At 41.7% G+C, this 19,350-nt stretch overlaps 1 protein-coding gene across 1 annotated transcript in view; it reads left to right on the forward strand.

Moving 5' to 3' along the window:
• Positions 1-19,350, forward strand: part of syne1b (spectrin repeat containing, nuclear envelope 1b) — a 90,191-nt gene that overhangs the window by 29,771 nt on the left and 41,070 nt on the right. Inside the window, exons 32-66 of the mRNA XM_008287467.1 lie at positions 1,436-1,576; positions 1,666-1,826; positions 2,124-2,274; positions 4,216-4,443; positions 4,524-4,622; positions 4,794-4,981; positions 5,186-5,309; positions 5,415-5,581; positions 5,841-5,994; positions 6,118-6,743; positions 6,883-7,062; positions 7,228-7,378; positions 7,573-7,731; positions 8,431-8,613; positions 8,964-9,065; positions 9,207-9,410; positions 9,642-9,849; positions 10,011-10,123; positions 10,265-10,470; positions 10,553-10,702; positions 12,000-12,291; positions 12,425-12,597; positions 12,702-13,011; positions 13,387-13,551; positions 14,310-14,666; positions 14,818-14,954; positions 15,570-15,747; positions 15,878-16,060; positions 16,170-16,313; positions 17,309-17,473; positions 17,571-17,743; positions 17,944-18,097; positions 18,252-18,395; positions 18,701-18,865; positions 18,996-19,313. Of these exons, the coding sequence (XP_008285689.1) occupies positions 1,436-1,576; positions 1,666-1,826; positions 2,124-2,274; positions 4,216-4,443; positions 4,524-4,622; positions 4,794-4,981; positions 5,186-5,309; positions 5,415-5,581; positions 5,841-5,994; positions 6,118-6,743; positions 6,883-7,062; positions 7,228-7,378; positions 7,573-7,731; positions 8,431-8,613; positions 8,964-9,065; positions 9,207-9,410; positions 9,642-9,849; positions 10,011-10,123; positions 10,265-10,470; positions 10,553-10,702; positions 12,000-12,291; positions 12,425-12,597; positions 12,702-13,011; positions 13,387-13,551; positions 14,310-14,666; positions 14,818-14,954; positions 15,570-15,747; positions 15,878-16,060; positions 16,170-16,313; positions 17,309-17,473; positions 17,571-17,743; positions 17,944-18,097; positions 18,252-18,395; positions 18,701-18,865; positions 18,996-19,313 (6,753 nt within the window). The remainder of the gene's footprint in view (positions 1-1,435; positions 1,577-1,665; positions 1,827-2,123; positions 2,275-4,215; positions 4,444-4,523; positions 4,623-4,793; positions 4,982-5,185; positions 5,310-5,414; positions 5,582-5,840; positions 5,995-6,117; positions 6,744-6,882; positions 7,063-7,227; positions 7,379-7,572; positions 7,732-8,430; positions 8,614-8,963; positions 9,066-9,206; positions 9,411-9,641; positions 9,850-10,010; positions 10,124-10,264; positions 10,471-10,552; positions 10,703-11,999; positions 12,292-12,424; positions 12,598-12,701; positions 13,012-13,386; positions 13,552-14,309; positions 14,667-14,817; positions 14,955-15,569; positions 15,748-15,877; positions 16,061-16,169; positions 16,314-17,308; positions 17,474-17,570; positions 17,744-17,943; positions 18,098-18,251; positions 18,396-18,700; positions 18,866-18,995; positions 19,314-19,350) is intronic.

A 19,350-nucleotide genomic window follows, 5' to 3' on the forward strand; every position in this document is an offset into this window, starting at 1 on the left:
CTGTTGATAGAATAAGTTAGTGTTTGTAAAGGACAGGAGGGATTACTGTTAATGCAGCAGGTTGTGCAGATGCAGCATTTATGGAAAATGTTCTGACTACAGGTTAGAAAGGTCTGGTTGATATTTTCCGCTAGAGGGAATTGCTTTCCGAGGCATTACAGTGCTTTAAGAAGATAACGTCGGAGTGAGTCAGACTTCTTACCCTTAATGGTGCTATTGTAGGATGTTGACAACACAGAGGTAGCAGTCTTGAAATGGAAACTTTGTTGGGCCTTTTTGTGCTACACGTCCATGTAACAGATTGTCAGTAAGGTGTGCAGCAGTGAATTTCGAGTTTCTGACTCTGTCAATAGCAGAACTGTTTATGTGCAGCGGGGTGAGAAGCTGGCAGAATATTGTGTGTGTGAGCTCTGTCAATATGCTCATCGGCCCTGCTGATAAGGCCAAAAAGCGACAGTGGCATCTGTGTACGTAATGGTTTGATGTGAGCTGGTTTGGCAAACACAGTCGTGTGTCAGTTTGTTCTTTGGTGATGATCTTGATGTGGGATTTCTGCTACTGGACTGGACAGAATGAGAAGTAACAAGCATCATGTTGTGGTTATTTTTCTACAACAATTCTGTAATTCTACAATTTCATTAGCAGACGCTTTTATCCAAAGCGACATACATCTGAGAGTGGATATAACACAAGCAAGGATTTAGTCAGGCGAAAACAATCTAGATAAGTGCCATTTTTACAGATATTGAGAAATGATTTAGCATGAATGGTAATTTAGATTTTTTTCTTTTTTACTGAAACAAATAAAAAGCTGATGATGTAGCAAATGAGCATGTTCTCTCATGTCTGGATGTGATTTGTTCTTTTATGGATAATGTGATTTGTAGCTCAGGTCATCTCTGAAGCACCACTATCCTTCTTTTATAACAATATATTGTGACACATTTTAGCCTGATAAAGAATTATAGCTCCTGAGATATGGATATTACACTAATTGTATTGCAGTTTTGACAATATTTTAATTAACTGTTCAGCCCTACATTGGATGCTAATTATTTTCCTGCTGTAACATTTATACTGCATTCAAGTGCTAGTTGGATGGTTTGATATCAGAAATAAAGAAGGTTGTTTGCATGATAAAGAAACATATTATCAGTGTCTCCTCCAATTTTTGTTTTTTATACATTTTTAAAGTTTCCGTCAGACTCCTGCACACTATTAAATTTGCAAAGACACATTAATTAGCACCATGTTTTGGTGCTAGACCTTCAACAGACAAAAAAAATGTACCCTTGTCCCTCGTATGCCCCTACCTCTTGAAATAGATGTGCAAAGACTTCCTTTGGTTTAAATATGTATTAAAAGTGAATAAATGGCTATAGAAATAACATTGATTTGGTTTGACCTCAACGACTTTGAAACACTGTCGTTCCAGGTCACACTGGCAGCTTGGCAGGAGTTTGACAGCCAACAAGAAGCAGTGCACGAGTTTGTCAACAAAGCTCGCTCAACAATGGAGAGAGACCTGAACTTCAGCAGTCCAGAGAGCCTGGCGGTTGAACTCGACCAGGCCAGAGTGAGTAAATTTTACTTTTAGATAAATATCCTGCAACTGTTTCTTAACACCGTAGAATATAAAACTAAACTTCCCCATTTCATAACCAGGTGCTGCTGAAGCAGTGCGAAGCCGAGGCCTTGCACATGAACACGTTGCTGAAGAGAGCAACGGAAATCCAGCTTGGTCCGAAAAACAAGACTCTGCTCTCACAACAAGCTCGTTCCCTCAGTGAGCAAGTGGACAAAGTGGAGGCTGGGCTGAAAAAAGAGTAAGATGATGGATTAGATTCAATTTACTGTCCGCTAGTGTTTCCAAACACTCTGTGGCTTTCCTCCATTGCGATGCTAGATGAACTGAGCACAAAGGAAAACTGTAGTTGTAATGAAGACATATTTGAATGTCAGTTGAGAATATTTTTGTCTGATAAACGACCTGACCCGCTCTGACAGACCCATATATATTCTCTGGTAAATCCAGCTATCTCTAAGTCGCTATCGTACATGAATACCACGGTTTACGTGCAACTAATGCTCAAGTCCTTTGAATTTTCTCTCTTGTGTCACAGTGTGAAGACTCTAGAAGAAATGAAAGATCAGTGGGATCGTTTCGGAGCTGGATTTGAAGCCTTTTCCTTGTGGATATCTGACAAGGAAAAGCAGCTGGAAATGATGAAATCTTCTACGTTGCCTCTTGCGGAACAGATCAGCACAGTCAAGGTACAGTAGTGTCTCTTGTGAAGTTACAATCCTCTCACACGGTGTACCTACAGTAGTCTTTGCCAGCAAGCTTAAACCACAAAACCAGAACACTACAGCGAAAATCAATAAGGCAGTCCTAAGGAGACATTAGCACCAGTGTTGCAGCTTTGCTCTGTCCAAGCACTGACAGACTGTCTCTGTTTTGGACACCCACATCAAACCCTCTGTCTTCAACACGAATAGACAGGAGGAACTATTTATGAAGTCTGTGGTTTGTGTCTGACTTTGCAGTTTCAGTGCTGTCACAATGAGACACAAGTTTTGTGTAACTTAAAAAAAAAAGCAAATTAAGGAAGCACTCAGGCATTTTTGATGATTATATTTAGGATTTTTCCTGTGTAGAGGATTTTTTGACACCCTTCAGAAAGGTTTTACTCAGCACCAAAATGACAAGAAGTGAGATGAAAAATAAAAATTCCACTTTTTTTTTTTTTTAGCCAATTTTAATCATTTGGGCTCTCATTTACTCAAGCGTCACATATATTTTGCTCATCAAATAAACAGACAGAAATAATAGGAAGTACAGATTGCTGTCAATCATGCTTATTGTCACGTATTAGCAGCCTCCAAAGGCTCATTCGGAGGATGACTTTCTCTATTATGTGAGATAAACACCCACAATGTATAATTTCTTTTGATAATGAGTTAAATGGCAGCTCTTGAGTGGTAGGTTTGATGGGGAGCTTCACCAAATTTACACATCAGTGTGTTTACGGATTTTGGCTCCACTCAAGTCACTGCTGCTTGGGACTGATCCTCATGCGGCTACATTGGATGCTGCTACAATAAATACACCCCAGTCTCACTCGCTGCTGTTTCACAAGACTTCCTCCTAAAGATTGCCACAATGACCAGGTCATTGTGAGATTCCTGACATTAATATATAGACTGTTATTAATCCTTTCTAAACATAAAATAACTACTTTATGCAAGTTTATATCCAGCTGATTGCTTTCTTGTTAGTTTACAGTGACAAGTAATGTTTTTTTTTTTCTGTAAATTGAAGCAATGAGCTTGACAAAGCGGGATAGCTGTTTCCTGCATGCATTCTTACTCTAAGTTGTTGTTTATGCAGTAATCTGAATAATGCATGACAACTGGCTCTGTTACAGTATGTATCTTAAACACAGGTGAATTTTTGGTGAAAGTCTGAAACCAGACCCCCCCACTTGTCTACAAACATGTCCAGCAGTCACTTCATGTCAGCAGCAAAAAAAAAGAAGAACAGAAGAGAGTTTAAATGATACCACAGGCCCTTTCTAGACAATAACAAGTTTTTAACCAAGTGCAAGGGAAAGTGGAGTTATTCTGGTTTTTGGGCTCATACAAGCTTGTCATTAAGGACAAAGAATGGTTGCTAATTATTATATTTATTGAAAAATCACTGTTGTTACAAACGAGTTTACAAAGAGCGTTCTCTTTAAAGTCAAGCTTCAGTTCAATAATCATAATGTAACAAACTTAGAACATGTGATGGAGCTTTGCCACATAAGATAATATGAAAAGTGTGACTGTCACACTGTGTTTGTAAAATCAGTGGCGTGTCACTTTAAACCCAAGATCAGACAAGCTGCATAACTTCCAGCCTGTTTGTAGCCTCTATTGTAGCCTTTTTGTTTTGCTAATTGCACTGTTTCAAATGGTGATTTGATTTTAAATCTTAACTATTTAGCACTAATTGGTTTTGTATTAGGGGAAAAAACACCTCAATATATATATTTTTTTTGAGTCTGATAATGTCAATGGAGTGTCAAATCAGAGAAGTCCTTCATTAATTTTACCACACTGAACACATCTCTTCAGTCTCAGTAAAATCCTGCAGTGTTTCACCCCAACTACAACTCCACTAAGACTCAGTGATTATCTCTGTTTTGCTTTTTTATTGTTTTGCACGTTCAGGCTGTTGGGACGGAGCTTCAAGACCGAGCTCAGGTTCTTTCTCAGCTGGAGACAGACTCCCAGGCACTGGCCCAGTTTGTGTCGTCAGGGGAGGCGGCTCGCATCAAGGCCCGTCTAACCCAAATCGGCAGGTACTGGGAGGAGCTGAAGGAGAGCGTGCAGCAGCTTGATGGACAGCTGGAGGAAAGCTCCTCTCACCAGCAGAAGTTCAAAATGAACCTGGAGGAGGTAAATACACTCACTGATACTGACACAGTGCAGTATTTACTGAAGATACAGGCATACAATTTGTCTTAATTGTCTCCCAGGCTCAAGCATCTCTTGGTGAACTACGTACAAAACTGGAGGATCCCATCAAATCCTGCACTTCCTCATCAGAGACCTACAAAGCTCTGCAAACCCACATGGTACTTACTTCTTTTTATTCTTTCTTTACTAATAAAATCACAGTACCTTTCTGCAAAACAAGATTTTTTTTTATTGCTCATTTTAGAAGTGAGCTGCAAAGTATTGTTTTCCTCTCCGTGCCAGTGATTCAGCTCTCTGGTAATGCTTTGTCATGTTCTGTTGTTCCCCAGGATGTCTGTCAGTGTCTGGAGAGGCTGAAGGGAACCTTGCTGTCGCTGTCAGCTGGCGCCCGACGACTCAGTGACAAAGAGCAAGCAGAGAGGACGGTGACAGTGCTAAACACCAGCTATGACCAAAACGTACAGGAGGCAAAGGACAAACAGAGCACTTTGGAGAACCTGCTGTCTCTCTGGCAAAAGTATGTGTCGTTAAACAGACAATGAACTTAACATAATGTAGGATTTTGTTGCCATATGAAATGAAAAAATGCTGATAATTAAGTCAACCTGGTCAGATAGATACAATGCAAAGTGTGTCTCTACTGGCAGTGATGTGCGGCCAGCAGCGTAAACTGAAAAATAAATGTTGCAGTTTGAGACAACAGTTTTCTAATGTGCTGCAGGTATGAGAAACAGCGCTCAAACTTGCTTTCTTGCCTCGAGAGAAGTGAGTCTACATCCAAACCAGAAAGTCGGTGTCTGTCAGCTGATAAGGCCAAGCTACGCAGCGAGATGCAGGATCTGCAGGTACACCGTACACACAAGGAGATCAGTGTCTTAACCCTAAAATAGGTAGTAAATTCATTTTATAGTATTATGAATACATAGAGAAGTAAATGGTTTTCCTTGCAGGCACTACACTCAGAGGTCCAGTCCCTTGAGAGGGCTCATGCTGAGTTGGTATCTCTTGGGACATCGCTGTATCCCACTGCACCTGATCAGAGAGTCAGTCAGCTTAAAGATGAGCTTGAGACCCTGAAGAAGAGATTACATGTCCAAAATGAAGTCCTCCCTCAAAGGTACAATAAGATAGTCTAGCTGAAAATTATGTTTTTCATTGTAATTTCTTCACAGGTCAAACATACACATGTTGGTTCAGAGACTACCTTGTCTTTGATTACACCTTACAAGGATCTTACAAAATTATACAGACACCCCCAACAAATGGGTTAACACCAAACTCAGTGTAATAACCTACATAAAGTATGCAGGGCAAATGTTAATGAAAGCAGTCCTGACTGAATTGTAGACTCACTGTGGAGCCACTTTCTTCCCCAGATTCAAAGAGGTTCAGAGCCACCTTTCTCTGGTGGAGCAGTTTGACCAGGCTCTGATCAAATTCTCTCAGTGGAGTGAAACCATGCTCTCAAATCTGCACTCAGCTTCTCAAATCAACATTAACAACCTGCAGTCTGCCGCCACACAAGTAAAGGTAAGAACCAAACAGAAAATTAGCGTGTCTAGAGTTCTGCATTTCTCCTGGACCACTTAAAATCCTATGAATAGTGCTTTGCTTCAGAGCAACAGCTTGTCTTCTTTCACTTTCCTTTGACAGGAGACCCAGGTGGCCCTACAGAAGCAGTCCAGTGTGAGACAGAGCTTGGAGCAGCAGACCGAGAAGCTCTGTCAGTTCTGTGAGCCTGGCGATGCTCAGCTCCTCCGCAGCAGAGCAGACAGCTGCCTGCAGCCCTACCTGGAGGCCAGGCAGTTAGCTGAGCTCCAGTTAGAGTGCCTGGAAAGACTCGAGGCTTTTTTGCAGTCCCACGGTGTGGCGGCTGGAGTGTTGCGCGGTCTGAGACAGACAGTGGAAAGTGCTGGGAGCTGGGATCGTGGACGAGTCGAGGAGCTGCAGCAGGAGCTGGCCACTGTTGTTCCAGACATTACTCAGCTGGAGACTCTCGCCATCAATCTGGACAGCAGTCTCTGCAAAAGTCACCTCCACATCGGTGCTGATGAGGGTTCTCGTAAGACATGCCGCATGCTGGCTGATGCGCTCAGTGCTGAGCTGGATGCTGTGAGGAACTTGCTTGGTACTAAACAGAGTGAAGCAGAAGCCCTGGGGGCTCTGTGGACTTCATTTAGACAGCGGAAAGAACAGCTGCTCAAAGCGGTGGAAGATATTGAAGAAAAAGCCGACCACCAGAGCTTTAAAGAGCCCAGCCTTCATGCTGTACAGCAGAGGTAAAGTATTACAGCAATATCTGATTTAGGTCAGTGAGGTCAGAGGCTGAGTTAGTGGGACTGATATCTTTATGTGCTGGTACGATGGGTAGGCATGAGAACACATACAGCAACAACACATTATCCCTCTGTTTGTCAGACTTCGCTTCTTTAATCAACTGGAGGATGAACTCCAATCCCATCAGCACGAGGAGCAGTGGCTGAGGGACAAAGGCAACCAGCTGGCCCAGAGAGATGCAGAGCTGGCTGGGGAGGTACTGAGAGAAATCAGCCTGCTGGAGACTACATGGGAGGACACCAAGAAGCTCATCACAGAGAGGTACTGGAAGTCCAGAAAGTTTTTTTTCCATCATTTTAACACCCCAAAAGCTTTGTGGCTTGTTTGTGTGAAATGCATCTTTCTGTTATTTATTATATTTTACTGTTCATTCATGTATAAGCCTGTGTAGGCTGTATCTAATAAATTTCTCACTTCTTATAACAGACAGGACCAGTGCAATATTCTTGCCGAGCTTATGAGAGAATACCAAATCCTGAAAGCCTCCATCAGCAGCATTATTGAGAGTGCTGAACCTCTGGTTGAGATAAACTCTGTTCTGAAGGACCACGAGGAAACCAAGAGATCACTGACCAAGGTTAGAACAGATAAATATTTTATCCACTGAGTTTTGCTTTTTGGGGTTGTGCTTCACCTCACTTTCATGGAATTAAGATGTCCGTTGCACAAATCTAGAAAAAGAAAAAGTTTTACTTTTTCTCCGTTGTGGTTAGTACAACGGTAAACTATTTAATTTACCTAAATAGTTTGTTGCCTTTGCTTCATTTGCAGCATGAAGGCGTAAAGGTGGAGATGGCCAGCAAGCATCATGAGCTGGATCAGTTTTCCAGCAAAGGAAAACAGCTGGTGATTGAACTGAAGAAGATCCCTGAGTGTGACTTTCAAATGATGAAGAAGGACATGGAGACACTTGTTGATCAGTGGCTGGACGTGAGTCTGACTTAATGCGTTGGTGTGTAGTTATTGTTTTGGACAACAATGAAGGGCTGTGGCACAGAGGAATAAGCTCTATTGATTACACAGGCAGTACTTGTTTATAGGATCAATTCAGTTTCTTTTATTACTTTATATAATCTCATTATATGTTTTATTGTCAAAGATGCTATGTAAATACAGTTTGGTATTATCATTATTATTGTTTTTGTTATTATTATTATTACTAGTAGTTACAGTAATAGTACTTGTAGTAGTAGTAGTAGTAGTAATGGTATTAGTAGGCCTGTTAAGTTTCTTTTTTACTTTATTTGTATGTTTTTATTGTCAAAGATGCTATGTACATACAGTTTGGTATTATCATTATTATTGTTTTTGTTATTATTATTATTACTAGTAGTTACAGTAATAGTACTTGTAGTAGTAGTAGTAGTAGTAGTAGTAAAATGTATTATCATTGTTTTCATTTTTTTATTGTAATTATTATTATAATTAGTAGGAATAGTAGAAGTATAATTAGTATGATTGTTATTGTTTTGTTTCCCTTATTAGTGATGCTCTACAGATGTAGTTTTTGCTACCCTTCTTCACACCAAATGTGATGTGATTTGATGTGACTTCCGTCTGTTTGGTGTCTTTGTATTTTAACATAGCTAGCATAGCAAACTTTACTGACTGATTTAATCTGCCCACCAGGTGTCTGAGAAGATCGATGACAACATTGTTTGCCTGAACCAGAGTTTGGCACTGTGGGATGATGTACGGAAAATCAACGAAGACATCGAGGGCTGGACGAGCAGCTGTGTGATTGAACTGAATGAAAGCCTGAACAACCTGAACAACAGTCAGAAGGTGTCAGGAAGGCTTTCAGTGTTACAGGTACAGTAAACCTTATGATGTCTTAGTATAACTGGGCACTGATTTGTTTTACTTCAATTTTTTTTTGATCGATACTACATGGGAGTTAATGTTATAGCAAATAAATGCCACAATACCAAAAATATTGTGCACATGCTAATTTAGCCAAAAAAATTGTCCTAATCACCACGAACATCTCTGATCGGAGATGCCTGATAAATCACTGCTTTACAATGCAAAAATGCTTAGACTAACAGACAGCTGTGCAACCACAGTGACAGAACGTATTATCTTGCAAGTTACCAAACAACACTGAAACAGCAAGCCAGACAGGGTGTAATACATGCGTTTCTCTTTTGATACATCCACAGGCAGAAATGGGCGAGAAGGAGCAGAAACTTGAAACCCTGCAAAGCAGAGTGTCAGAGCTGAAGAAGTGCAGTCAAAGTCAAGAGACTCCTGCCAAACTGCAGGTAATAAAGCTAATTAGAATCCTACTTTTTCATTTTTCACAAATTTTACTGCATTTGCACTTACTGGTCATCAGATTTAAAAGATTTTTAAACCTCCGACCCTCTTCAGTTTACCACTAACTTTTATTCTAATTACATCAGGTTTTGGAGAATGACCTGCGAAAGAAGATCAACACAGTTCAGAAGCTACATGAGCAGGCCAGGGGAAACCTCATGGACTTCAGCTCCCAAAGGAAACAGCTGGAGGACTACATCTCACAGATGTCTGCATGGCTGAAAAGCATGGAAGACTCTCTGGTTTCATCTCCGACTGGATCAGATCCTGAGGACATATGCAGAGTGAAGGTACAGCCTAAATAATAGTCACATAGTGAATTAAAACGCTTGCAAATGTGGGATGAAAAAAAAACATTTTAAAGTTTTGCAATGTACCTTTATAAAACTGAGCATGTTAGTCTTTGACATGTAAGGTTTACTTAATGTGAGTCGTTACAGATAGGAGGTTGTTTTCTTGCAGAGGACAGAGCTGAGAATTTAAGCTAATCAGCTAAACTGTATTTTAAACATCTGTTAAAGGACCTTCAGAAAGAGCTGCAAAATCAGCAGGGGAGTATTGACTCTACCAGGGAAAGCCTCAACACACTGTGTAGAAAATATCCCTCCGAGGAGCTGGCTGGTCTGGGTTCAGCTCTCACTGACCTCATCAAGACTTATGAATCTGTGAACCAGCTTTCTGCCAGGACGCTGGTCTCACTGCAGAACTGTCTACAGCAGCAGTTCAATGGTAAGAAGTGCAATTTAATAAGAATTTAATCGAATAAATGGCTTTTTTTTAAAATGAGAATCCATGCTTCATCTAGTGGCCACTGAGAGTAAAAAAAAAACATTGATTCTGTCTGACTCTAGACCAAATATTATTTCTGTTTATCCCCTGTGCCTCGTCAGACCTAGTTCAGGAGTTCCACCGCTGGCTTTCAGAACAGAGAGAGATAGTGAAGGAATGCTCTGATCGCTCAGGAGACACTCAGATTGTGGAACGCAAACTACAAAAACTAAAGGTAAGTTCAATAAATCACAGACTTTGATGGGAATGAGAAAAGATTTTACAATTGAATCTGAATCTACTGGTCTGTCTGTGAATGAAAATAACTTCAAGGAGTTCTAGCAAGGAAGCTGAAAGTGATGTGATTATCTGTCAGGGTGCCATGGATCGCGTGGAGGAGGGTGAGGTACGCCTTACTCAGGTCTGTGAAGAAGGAGAGAAGCTGCTACTTCATCTTCCCAAAGCCAGTGCTGGGCAGGTCCAGCAGCACCTGTCCTCCATCCAGCAGGACTGGGACAGCTTTGTGGAGCAGTGCAGACAGAACCAGCAGATCCTGGAGGACAGTGCATCCCTCATGAAGGGGTAAGAGAGTGACATGAGCCACTTCTGTAATGCACTTTGTGAGCCCAAGGTTTATAAGCAAGGCATTTTGAATTCTTTCTAGGTTTGAAGGTCGCCTCAAGAAGCTCAGGTGGTGGTTGGAACACATGGAAAAGAGAATGACCACAGATCTCCTGGAGGCCAAACAACGAGGACCTGAGAAGGCTGTGCTCGAGCAAGTGGAGGAATATCAGCAGGAGGTGCTCAAAGAAAGGTGCTGAATCTGATTGTGTATTTCCTAGGAAAAGAAAATAGGTGCTTTTATTTTTCATTATCCCTGACTGTTGCACTCAATAATCGTAAACTAGTTCTTAATGCAAAGAAAACGAAATTCATGATCCATGAGCCAAAAATATTGCTTCAGGCAATTTTCTCGAGCTGTGAACAGAATCTGATTTCCAAAAGAACAGAAAGTCCTTAACCTTCCAAAAGGCCTCCAACACAAACTGCGGAAGATACTTCATCGTCTACTGGACAGCTAAAACTGTCAATAACCACAGATGGAGGATTGTAATTGACAGAAAGAGCCTGAGGTGGAGAACAGGAGTGAGAGGTTGCAAATAATTCAGTTAGTTTTCTCTGCAGAGGCGACTAACTTTTCAATAAGCGAAAGATCTTAATAATGTCTCTTCTCTGAGTATTTTCTGAGTTCAAGTTGCATCCACTGCGCTACTATGAGTGGCACAAATACTGAGTCACAGACTAGAAATATCTGTGAATTTGGATCGAAGAGTGGTTGGCTTTTAAATATCAAGTGACTAATTTACAACAAAAATGGTTTCTTTCACAGGAATTAATATTTTTTATCTCTGCATTGTAGAAGAATGCTTGTTGAGGCAACTTTATATTAGTGTCGGATTGTGAACCGTAAGCCCTTGGATACTGTTTATCTCGCCGCATTAAATTTTATCACCGGTGATAATTACAATACCCATCAATGTGAGCTGTATGCTGAGGTTGAATGGCCTTCCCTTACATTACTGTCCTTTACTGAACACTCTCGAGTAATTGGATTACTCTGCAGGTGCCAGCTGGTTTTTTCTGTCCTTGAAAAATCCAGATGCACTCACTGTGCAACCTTGAGTAATATGCAAAACAATCTAAAGCTCTTTTTTTTTTTTTAGAGCAATTCTGGTTTTATATTTCATCTTGTTTTGCTTCCAGCTGCTCATGTTTAAATGGATTTGTTTTTAGATCTTAAATACTCTAATTTATGCTTTTACAGGCGCATTCCAGCAGTTATTGGAGCACTACTTAATCATTATATATATATATATATATATATATATGTATATATTTATATTAACAATCTTTACCTGTAATGTTTTTGTTATTCTTATCCAAGTTTCTTATTTGTGTGGCTGCATCTATTGTCTTATTACATGCCTACATTGTAAACGACGCCTCCATACCCTAAATGCACCTCGAATTTAAAGGTTGAATGAATGAATATCCCCAGTGATTGTCTTCATCTAAGAACTTCCTTTAATATTGCACTTCTTTACATGCAGGGACTCCTTCGAGCGTCTCTGTCAGGAGGGCCAGGCGCTGAACGAAGGTGGGCGAGGCGATGGGAGTGAAACTAGAGTGTCAGCTCAGCTGCAGTCGCAGCACCAGGCCCTGCAGAGGCGTGTGAGAGAGAGGCTGCGCAGCTGCCAGCTCACTTTACAGGAGCAACAAGCCTTTGAAGACACGCTGCAGACTACCTGGATCTGGCTTAATGGTGTTCAGGAGCGTCTGGCTTCACTCAACAGCACAGTTGGCAATAAAGAGACTCTGGAGAAAAGACTAGGTCTTGTGCAGGTCAGTGAATAAAGCCCTGCTCCAAAAATACAGCTATTTGCTTTCCACTGTTTTTTTTTGGCACATTCTGAATCACATAAATTATCTGATTGCTGACTCATCATTCTTTCATGTTGTTTTTGTGTATATTTAGGATATCCTGCTAATGAAAGGTGAAGGTGAGGTAAAGCTCAACATGACAGTAGGAAAAGGAGAACAGGTCCTAAAGCACAACAGGATGGAAGGGCAGGAGGCTATTTGTTCACAGCTCCAGAACCTGAAGGATGCCTGGGCCAATATGTTGATGACTTCTATGAGCTGCCACAGGTAGGAAAAGTATCTTGAGAAAGAGCTTACCGGTAGAGGGTTGATACCATGTCCACAGATCTTTATGACTTAATAACTGGATAATGTTTTATCTTTGTCTATAGTCGTCTGGAGTGGACAGTGGCCCAGTGGACCAGCTTTCAGGAAAATAAGAGCCAGATGCAGCAGTGGATGGAGTCAGTGGAGCAGGAGGTGGGGATGACGCTACCTCAGCAACCGGGCCTCAAAGAGAAATCTGCTTTTCTGGAGCGCCTCAGGGCCATCCAGGCTGATGTGGACGCTCATGCAACAGCACTGTCACGTCTAACGGACAAAGCAGTGGAGATGCATGAAAAAACTGGCGACCAGACGTTTGGACCAGAGTCAAGGGCGGAGCTCAATGCACACTTTGCCGATATCTCAGCTGTCGTCAAGGTGATTTAAATTCAGTTAAATAGTGCTTACTAATAACTGCTGAATCCTTGATGAATAATTCAGGAAAACGAGGCCAGCCAAAGACAAGCTGGTATCCAAGAACACTCCCACAGGCCAGATAGTTAGTGTCTTGGCATCTTTTCCTTGCAACGTGTACTAAAGAGTCAAACTGTTGCCCCAACTGAGAAATGATTTACATAAAGAAAATGAAGACAGTATGCTAATAACAGTATGATATAAAGCCACCCATATGCCTACAACTGCATATTCCCATCCAACAGCAAACAATAAAATACTTACAAATACTGTTTGACACATTCATATTAAGACAGTGGCTCATAGTTTGTGTTTACATTGTCTTTTCTGTCCCCACAGGGTAAAGTGCAGTCCATGCAAAACATTGTATCTGAACATGAGCAGTATCTTGATGCTGTGAGAGACTTCAATGACTGGCTGGTTTCAGCAAAAGAGGAGCTTCAGCGCTGGTCTGACCTTTCAGGAGACTCAGTTTCCATCAAAAGAAAGCTCTCCAAAGTGCAGGTGAGGAATCTCAAAACGGTGTGCTTGAGAAAATAACAGTTTGTGGCTACCTGGTGGGAGAAGTCCTTTAGTTTAAGGACATGTGGGGCACATCCTTAGATGTCTCTGTGGTGTCTTCACTCTGTGTTCTCTGCCATGTAATAACGATTGTGCTCTGAATACCCGGTTATTTCTGACACAAGCAGCAACAGTTTTACTGGCACGATCAAGGGGTGAAGATAAATATTTCACTCAGTCAGCCTTAACTCATGACTTGCTCATGATATTTTTTATTTATTTACTGAGACATTAACTTGTAAGGACTTCCTAAGAACCCACTAAATGTCAAAAGATTTGTGTGACTGATGAGGAGGCCTGTAGGGGTAGGAAAAAATCTTTAGGTGAGAATCTATTGGAACAAATGATTAAATGATGCACTTGGTTTTTCAGACCGTGTGCACAACTTAAGACACAGAGTGGCAAATTGAATGCATGAATTGACAAACATAAAAAAATTTGTATTCAAAAGTTTAAAAGTAATAGATAATCGAAATATTCAGTGGGCTACGTTACCTACTTACAGGACAGTTGAGAGATTACCATCTCTGTATATCTGATGAGACTAAGTTTAGGAAGGTGAATGTGTAAATGTGCAAGCATGGTTTCCAAATGGTTTGCAAATTTGTTTATTAATCCCACGCACAAATTGAAAAATAGCTGACCTGTGGTGAATAGAAACTTTCATTTAATTTGTTTACCACTAATTTTGATCTTCCCAGGAGTTGCTCGACTCTAAGCAGCGAGGCAGAGAGAGGCTGAACCGGGTTCAAAGATGTGGAGCAGTGGCGAGAGATTACACTGGCTCAGGGGGTTACGAGGCCTTGGAGCGAGAAGAAGCAGCCCTCTTGTCGTCATGGGATCAGTGGGAACGTGGGGCGCTGCAGACGCGAGCTAGTCTGGAGACTACGCTCTCACAGATAGCCAGTTCTGAGCAAGAGTTCAGCAGCCTGTCAGTACAACTGGAGCAGGACCTGCAGGACTTCAACCGCCAGCTGAAGTCCTGGCGACTGCGACTAAACCAAGTGGAGGGTAAAAATGATGGAGAGGAAGCTGTTAAAGGCTGGCAGATAGCAAAGGCAAGTCTTGGCTACGTTTAGTTCCATGCGTAAGCCACCATTAATTTGAAACTTGCAGGGATAGCAGGAGATGACTAAAGCATATCAAATGCTGCATTTAATTCATGTTTTGAGGGTGTTTGTTACTTCATGGTATTTGTTTTCCATCCAGGACACTTTGGAGGAACTTGTCAAAGCTGAGCCCACGTCTGATAGTCTGAAGACCCAACTCAATGATCTGTGCCGGTTCTCCAGAGAAATGGGAACGCAGTCTGAGAGAGTGTCTGCTCTCATTAAGGAATACAACAGGTGAGAAAATGCAAATATGGTAAACTGTTACTACATCAAGCATATATCAGACATTTTACTTTTTTTCCAGATCATTAAAGCAAGATCTGTTGTAAAAATACAGACCAAAAGTGACTAGGAAAATTGTAACCCGCATACAGTCTAGTGCAATGCAATATAATAGCCACACAATAAATACAACTCTACATAAAGGTTTGTCATTTCTTACAATAACAAGTTGTTTCTTTCAATGTTTGGGACATGTTTAGTAGAACGCATGAGGCTTTATTTTGTGGTATTTTGGTCGACCACATTTGCATATACAATATAGAGAAGCAGACATTTTGGAAACAGCACAATTAGGTTAAACACAGAAAACCACAAACTACACAGTGTAACTATTAGTTACTATATAAGTGACTCAACACCTTTTAGACACACTGTCAACAAAACTTAAAAGGTCGTATTTATTGCGTGACAGAGTAAATGATTTCTGCTTGGACGATTGTCAAACCAACAAGTCTCAGCACGGCTAAGACAGTATGAGTGCCAAAATCAGATTTGATACATTAAATATGGCTGTTTACAAAATGATATTATGAGATAGAAATGTGTTTTTTCTTGGCTTGTTTCTAGTCTGAGTCTCCAAGCGTCCAGAGAGTGCCACAGCAAAGAGAAGCTGCTGGAACAAGGGTTCCGCTCAGCCTTCAGAGAGTTCCAGCAATGGTTGGTCAATGCCAAGATCAACACAGCCAAGTGCTTTGACGTACCTCAAAATGTCAACGAGGCCGCATCTAGTTTGCAGAAGATTCAGGTAGGAAACTCAGAGTCAAACGCCATGAAACACTTTTACCAGCAGAAAAACAGATTTGTACAGGTACTAACAATTATTTTAATCTCAAAACTGGTCTGTGTGCTACATCTGTTCCCACTTCTCTTCTCAGGAGTTTATAAGCGACAGAGAGCAGGGTCAGTCAAAGGTGAATGCGGTGGTTGTGAACGGCGAACTTGTCTCTAGCATCGCAGCTAAAGACAAAGTTGACGCAGTTCGGGCTAAAATGAACACTGCTAGAGACGACTGGAAAAACATCATGTCTAATCTGCACAACAGAGAGACAAATCTGCAAGTAAGCATTCTAGCACTGGAGCCATCTTTCATCTCATTCCCTCAAACCTGTGGTACATTGGTGAGTATTATGTCAAGATAACATCTCAGCATCGTCTTGTGTGTTTCAGAACCTTTTGTCTCAAATGAAGGACTTTGAGGCCAGTGCGGAGCCTCTTCAGGAGTGCCTGAATGCCACAGAGCTGGCTGTGCAGGAAAGCAGCACAAGACTTCATGATCTCACAGCCAAAAAGCTCGAGCTTCAAAAGCTGCAGGTACAAATGTCCAAAAACCACTGAGCTTGGAACATCCCTCAAAACCAGTCATGCTCGAGTGCAATAACCACTCAGGGCTTAAGTTTGAACCTGACCGCTCCTTCCATTTGCAGAAGCTCACCATTCCAGCTAAGTTGCAAAGTATTAGCACTGAACATCTTCACTTAGGAAGCAAACTGCCAATAGCTTATGCTAACTGCCGGTACTTTCTGCTCCTCTTTGCTACTCACTTTTTAACAGTGTCTTTAAAAAAAACAAAGTGATTTTAGGATATATTCATTGTTTAAATCTCTCTGCTGGCTATTTCCAGGGGCTTGACTGCATGTCATGACCGAGAGCTTTCAGTGGAAGTAACACTGGCCATATGTCTCATTCGCTTTTCTTTTTGTCATGTTTTCATCTCTAACCCCTCTTTGCTGTGTGTCTGAATTTAACTGTCTTATATATCTGTGTGCCAGCTTGCATGCCTCTTTGATAACTTGCTTGTGCTCTTCCAGTCTGTGCTTGAGGAGTTAGCCTCTCATGAGGTTCAGCTGAACAGGCTGAAAGAGAAGGCCCAGCTGTTGTGGGATGAACACGCGGCCGGCAAGGGTTTTGTGCACCGCGTCTCGCAACTCTCTGCTCAGTACCTAGCTTTAACCAACCTGACCAAGGTAAAGTAATGCCTACCAAACTGCCTGGGCACTGGGGGCTTTTCTGTGGGTAGAGCTGGAGAGGAAACAGAGGCACTAGACTGGACGGAGCTCTGACTTGACTTTATTTTACAGATGATAAACAGTGATGGTACTAACTCCCCATTGTTAAATACTAATGTCTTTCTTTTGTTAATGTAAGTCTGTTTTGGAGGATACACAAACTAATTTTTCTTTATGTCTTCTGTAATAAATCTTTAATAGACATCTGCATGCGCACTTTAGGTTGAACCAACGATTAATTCCATCTCTACAACCTATATTGGTAACTTTCTGGTTGTGTCCTGCTTTGTGGCTCTATAGGAGAAGGCGTCCCGGATCGATCGGATAGTCACCGAGCACCAACTTTTCTCCCAAGGGTTAAAGGAGCTGCAGAACTGGGTGGCTGACACCAGTCATATGCTGCAGACGTACTGCGCCCCCACCGCTGACAAAAACGTTCTTGACAGCAGGATGATCAAGCTTGAGGTATGCAAAGTCACTGTTAGTTTTCAGTTGTAGAGCTGCCACTCTGAATACTCCATATAGGATTGTAATCAGTACACACGGATGATTGTTGCACCAGGCCTTGCTGACCGCTCGTCAGGAGAAGGAGATCCAGCTGAAGATGTTGATCACAAGAGGAGAGTCAGTTCAGAGAAACACCTCCGCTGACGGAGTGCCTGTGGTCCAAAAACAAATACAGGACCTAAAGGATTCATGGGATGCCCTGCTCTCTGCTTCTATTCAATGCAAAAGGTTTGTTCTTTGCCAAAAGTAATGACACCTAAGCCCTTTAGTCGGTTTTTAGCAACAGCATTGTCCACCAAAGGTTTTCCTATGAAAAGTGGAAAGTGTACTCAGCTTTAATCTGCTGCTTTTTCTGTTTCGCATCTCATCTTATATTGTAGCATTTAACCACCATTGTCTGACATAATTGTAATCCTTAAAATCGACAGTCAGCTGGAGGGTTCGCTGTCTCAGTGGACCAGTTACCAGGAGGATGTACGCCAGTTTGTGGCCTGGGTTGACCGTGTGGAAGAGAGTCTTGATCCTACTGATAAGCAGTGCTCAGAGATGAGAGATAAAACTGCTAATCTGAGCAAAGCCAAGGTACTGCAATCTCCTCTTTCATGCTGTGTAGTATAAATGATTTGTTGCCACTCTAATAACCAATGGTGAAAATGAACATGGTAGTGAAGGTATACGTTTCACTTTCATTCAGAATTGATTGATATTATAACTTCAACTTTCCCTCTTGTTTCAGTTGCTGTATGAAGAAGTTCTCAGTCACACCAGCCTGCTGGACACCATCACTGCAAAAAGTGCTGGTATTACTGAGAACTATGTCACTCAGCTGGAGCTGCAAGACCTGCAGGAGCGCTATAACACTATCAAAGACAACGCTATGGTAATAAGGACCAGAATGTACACAATGATTTAGTATTATGACCTGTACCACTGGATGCAAAACGTGTCTTAAGTTCTATAATGAAAATATAGGTTTATTGTCATTTATTGTTACTTTTAAATAACATGATTGCAGACAAATGAGATTTATTTACACAGAATTCAGGAAAAAATAACATCACACTGCTAAAAAAAACAGTGTGTGGTGTGGAAATACCAACCAGTGGCTGCGGATCAACCCAGATGTCAACGGAAAAATTGGATCCTGTTGTATTACAGCTGAATTCTTGCTTTGTACTTCCCCAGAGGGCAGTAGGAAAAGCAGAGGAGCTGGTGAAAGCCCATCAAGAGTATCAGCGGGGCCTTCATGCATTTGAAGAGTGGCTTGAAGAGGAACAAGAGAAGCTTGGCTGTTACACCCAGCTCGAGGGGGATGTTGATATGTTGGAGGAGACTCTCCAAAAGCTGCAGGTCTGAAAATTATCAGTGTGGTAACGACATGCCATTAGCACAACACTACTCCATAGCCAGAAGCTGTATTCCATTATTATGCAAAAGTGTAGAAAGATGAAAGTGCTCAACTGTATCTGTGTAATTACAGGAGCTACAGCTGCACTGCACAGAGGGCCAGGCTTTGCTAAACACCATACTGGTCAGTCGAGAGCTGGTCATCCCCTGGGGTCTGCCTCAGATAGAAGACAGAGCACTGGAAACACTTCAGCAGGAGTGGAGGCTCTACCAGGCTCGGCTGGCCGACACCCGAGCTCAGCTCAACAGCGCTCTGGCCAAACTCCGGCAGATGGAGCAGAAGTTCCAGCGTCTTGACAGCTGGCTAAAGGGCATGGAGACAAAAGCACAACTGCGTAGTCATCGGCGGTCTGATCGCACCACCAAAGATGCTCAACTTCAGCTGATAAAGGTCATCTCTAATTTCCATGAATCTTGCAACAAATAAA

The sequence above is a fragment of the Stegastes partitus genome, unplaced genomic scaffold (assembly GCF_000690725.1).
Source record: "Stegastes partitus isolate 25-593 unplaced genomic scaffold, Stegastes_partitus-1.0.2 Scaffold502, whole genome shotgun sequence".
NCBI lineage: Eukaryota > Metazoa > Chordata > Actinopteri > Pomacentridae > Stegastes > Stegastes partitus.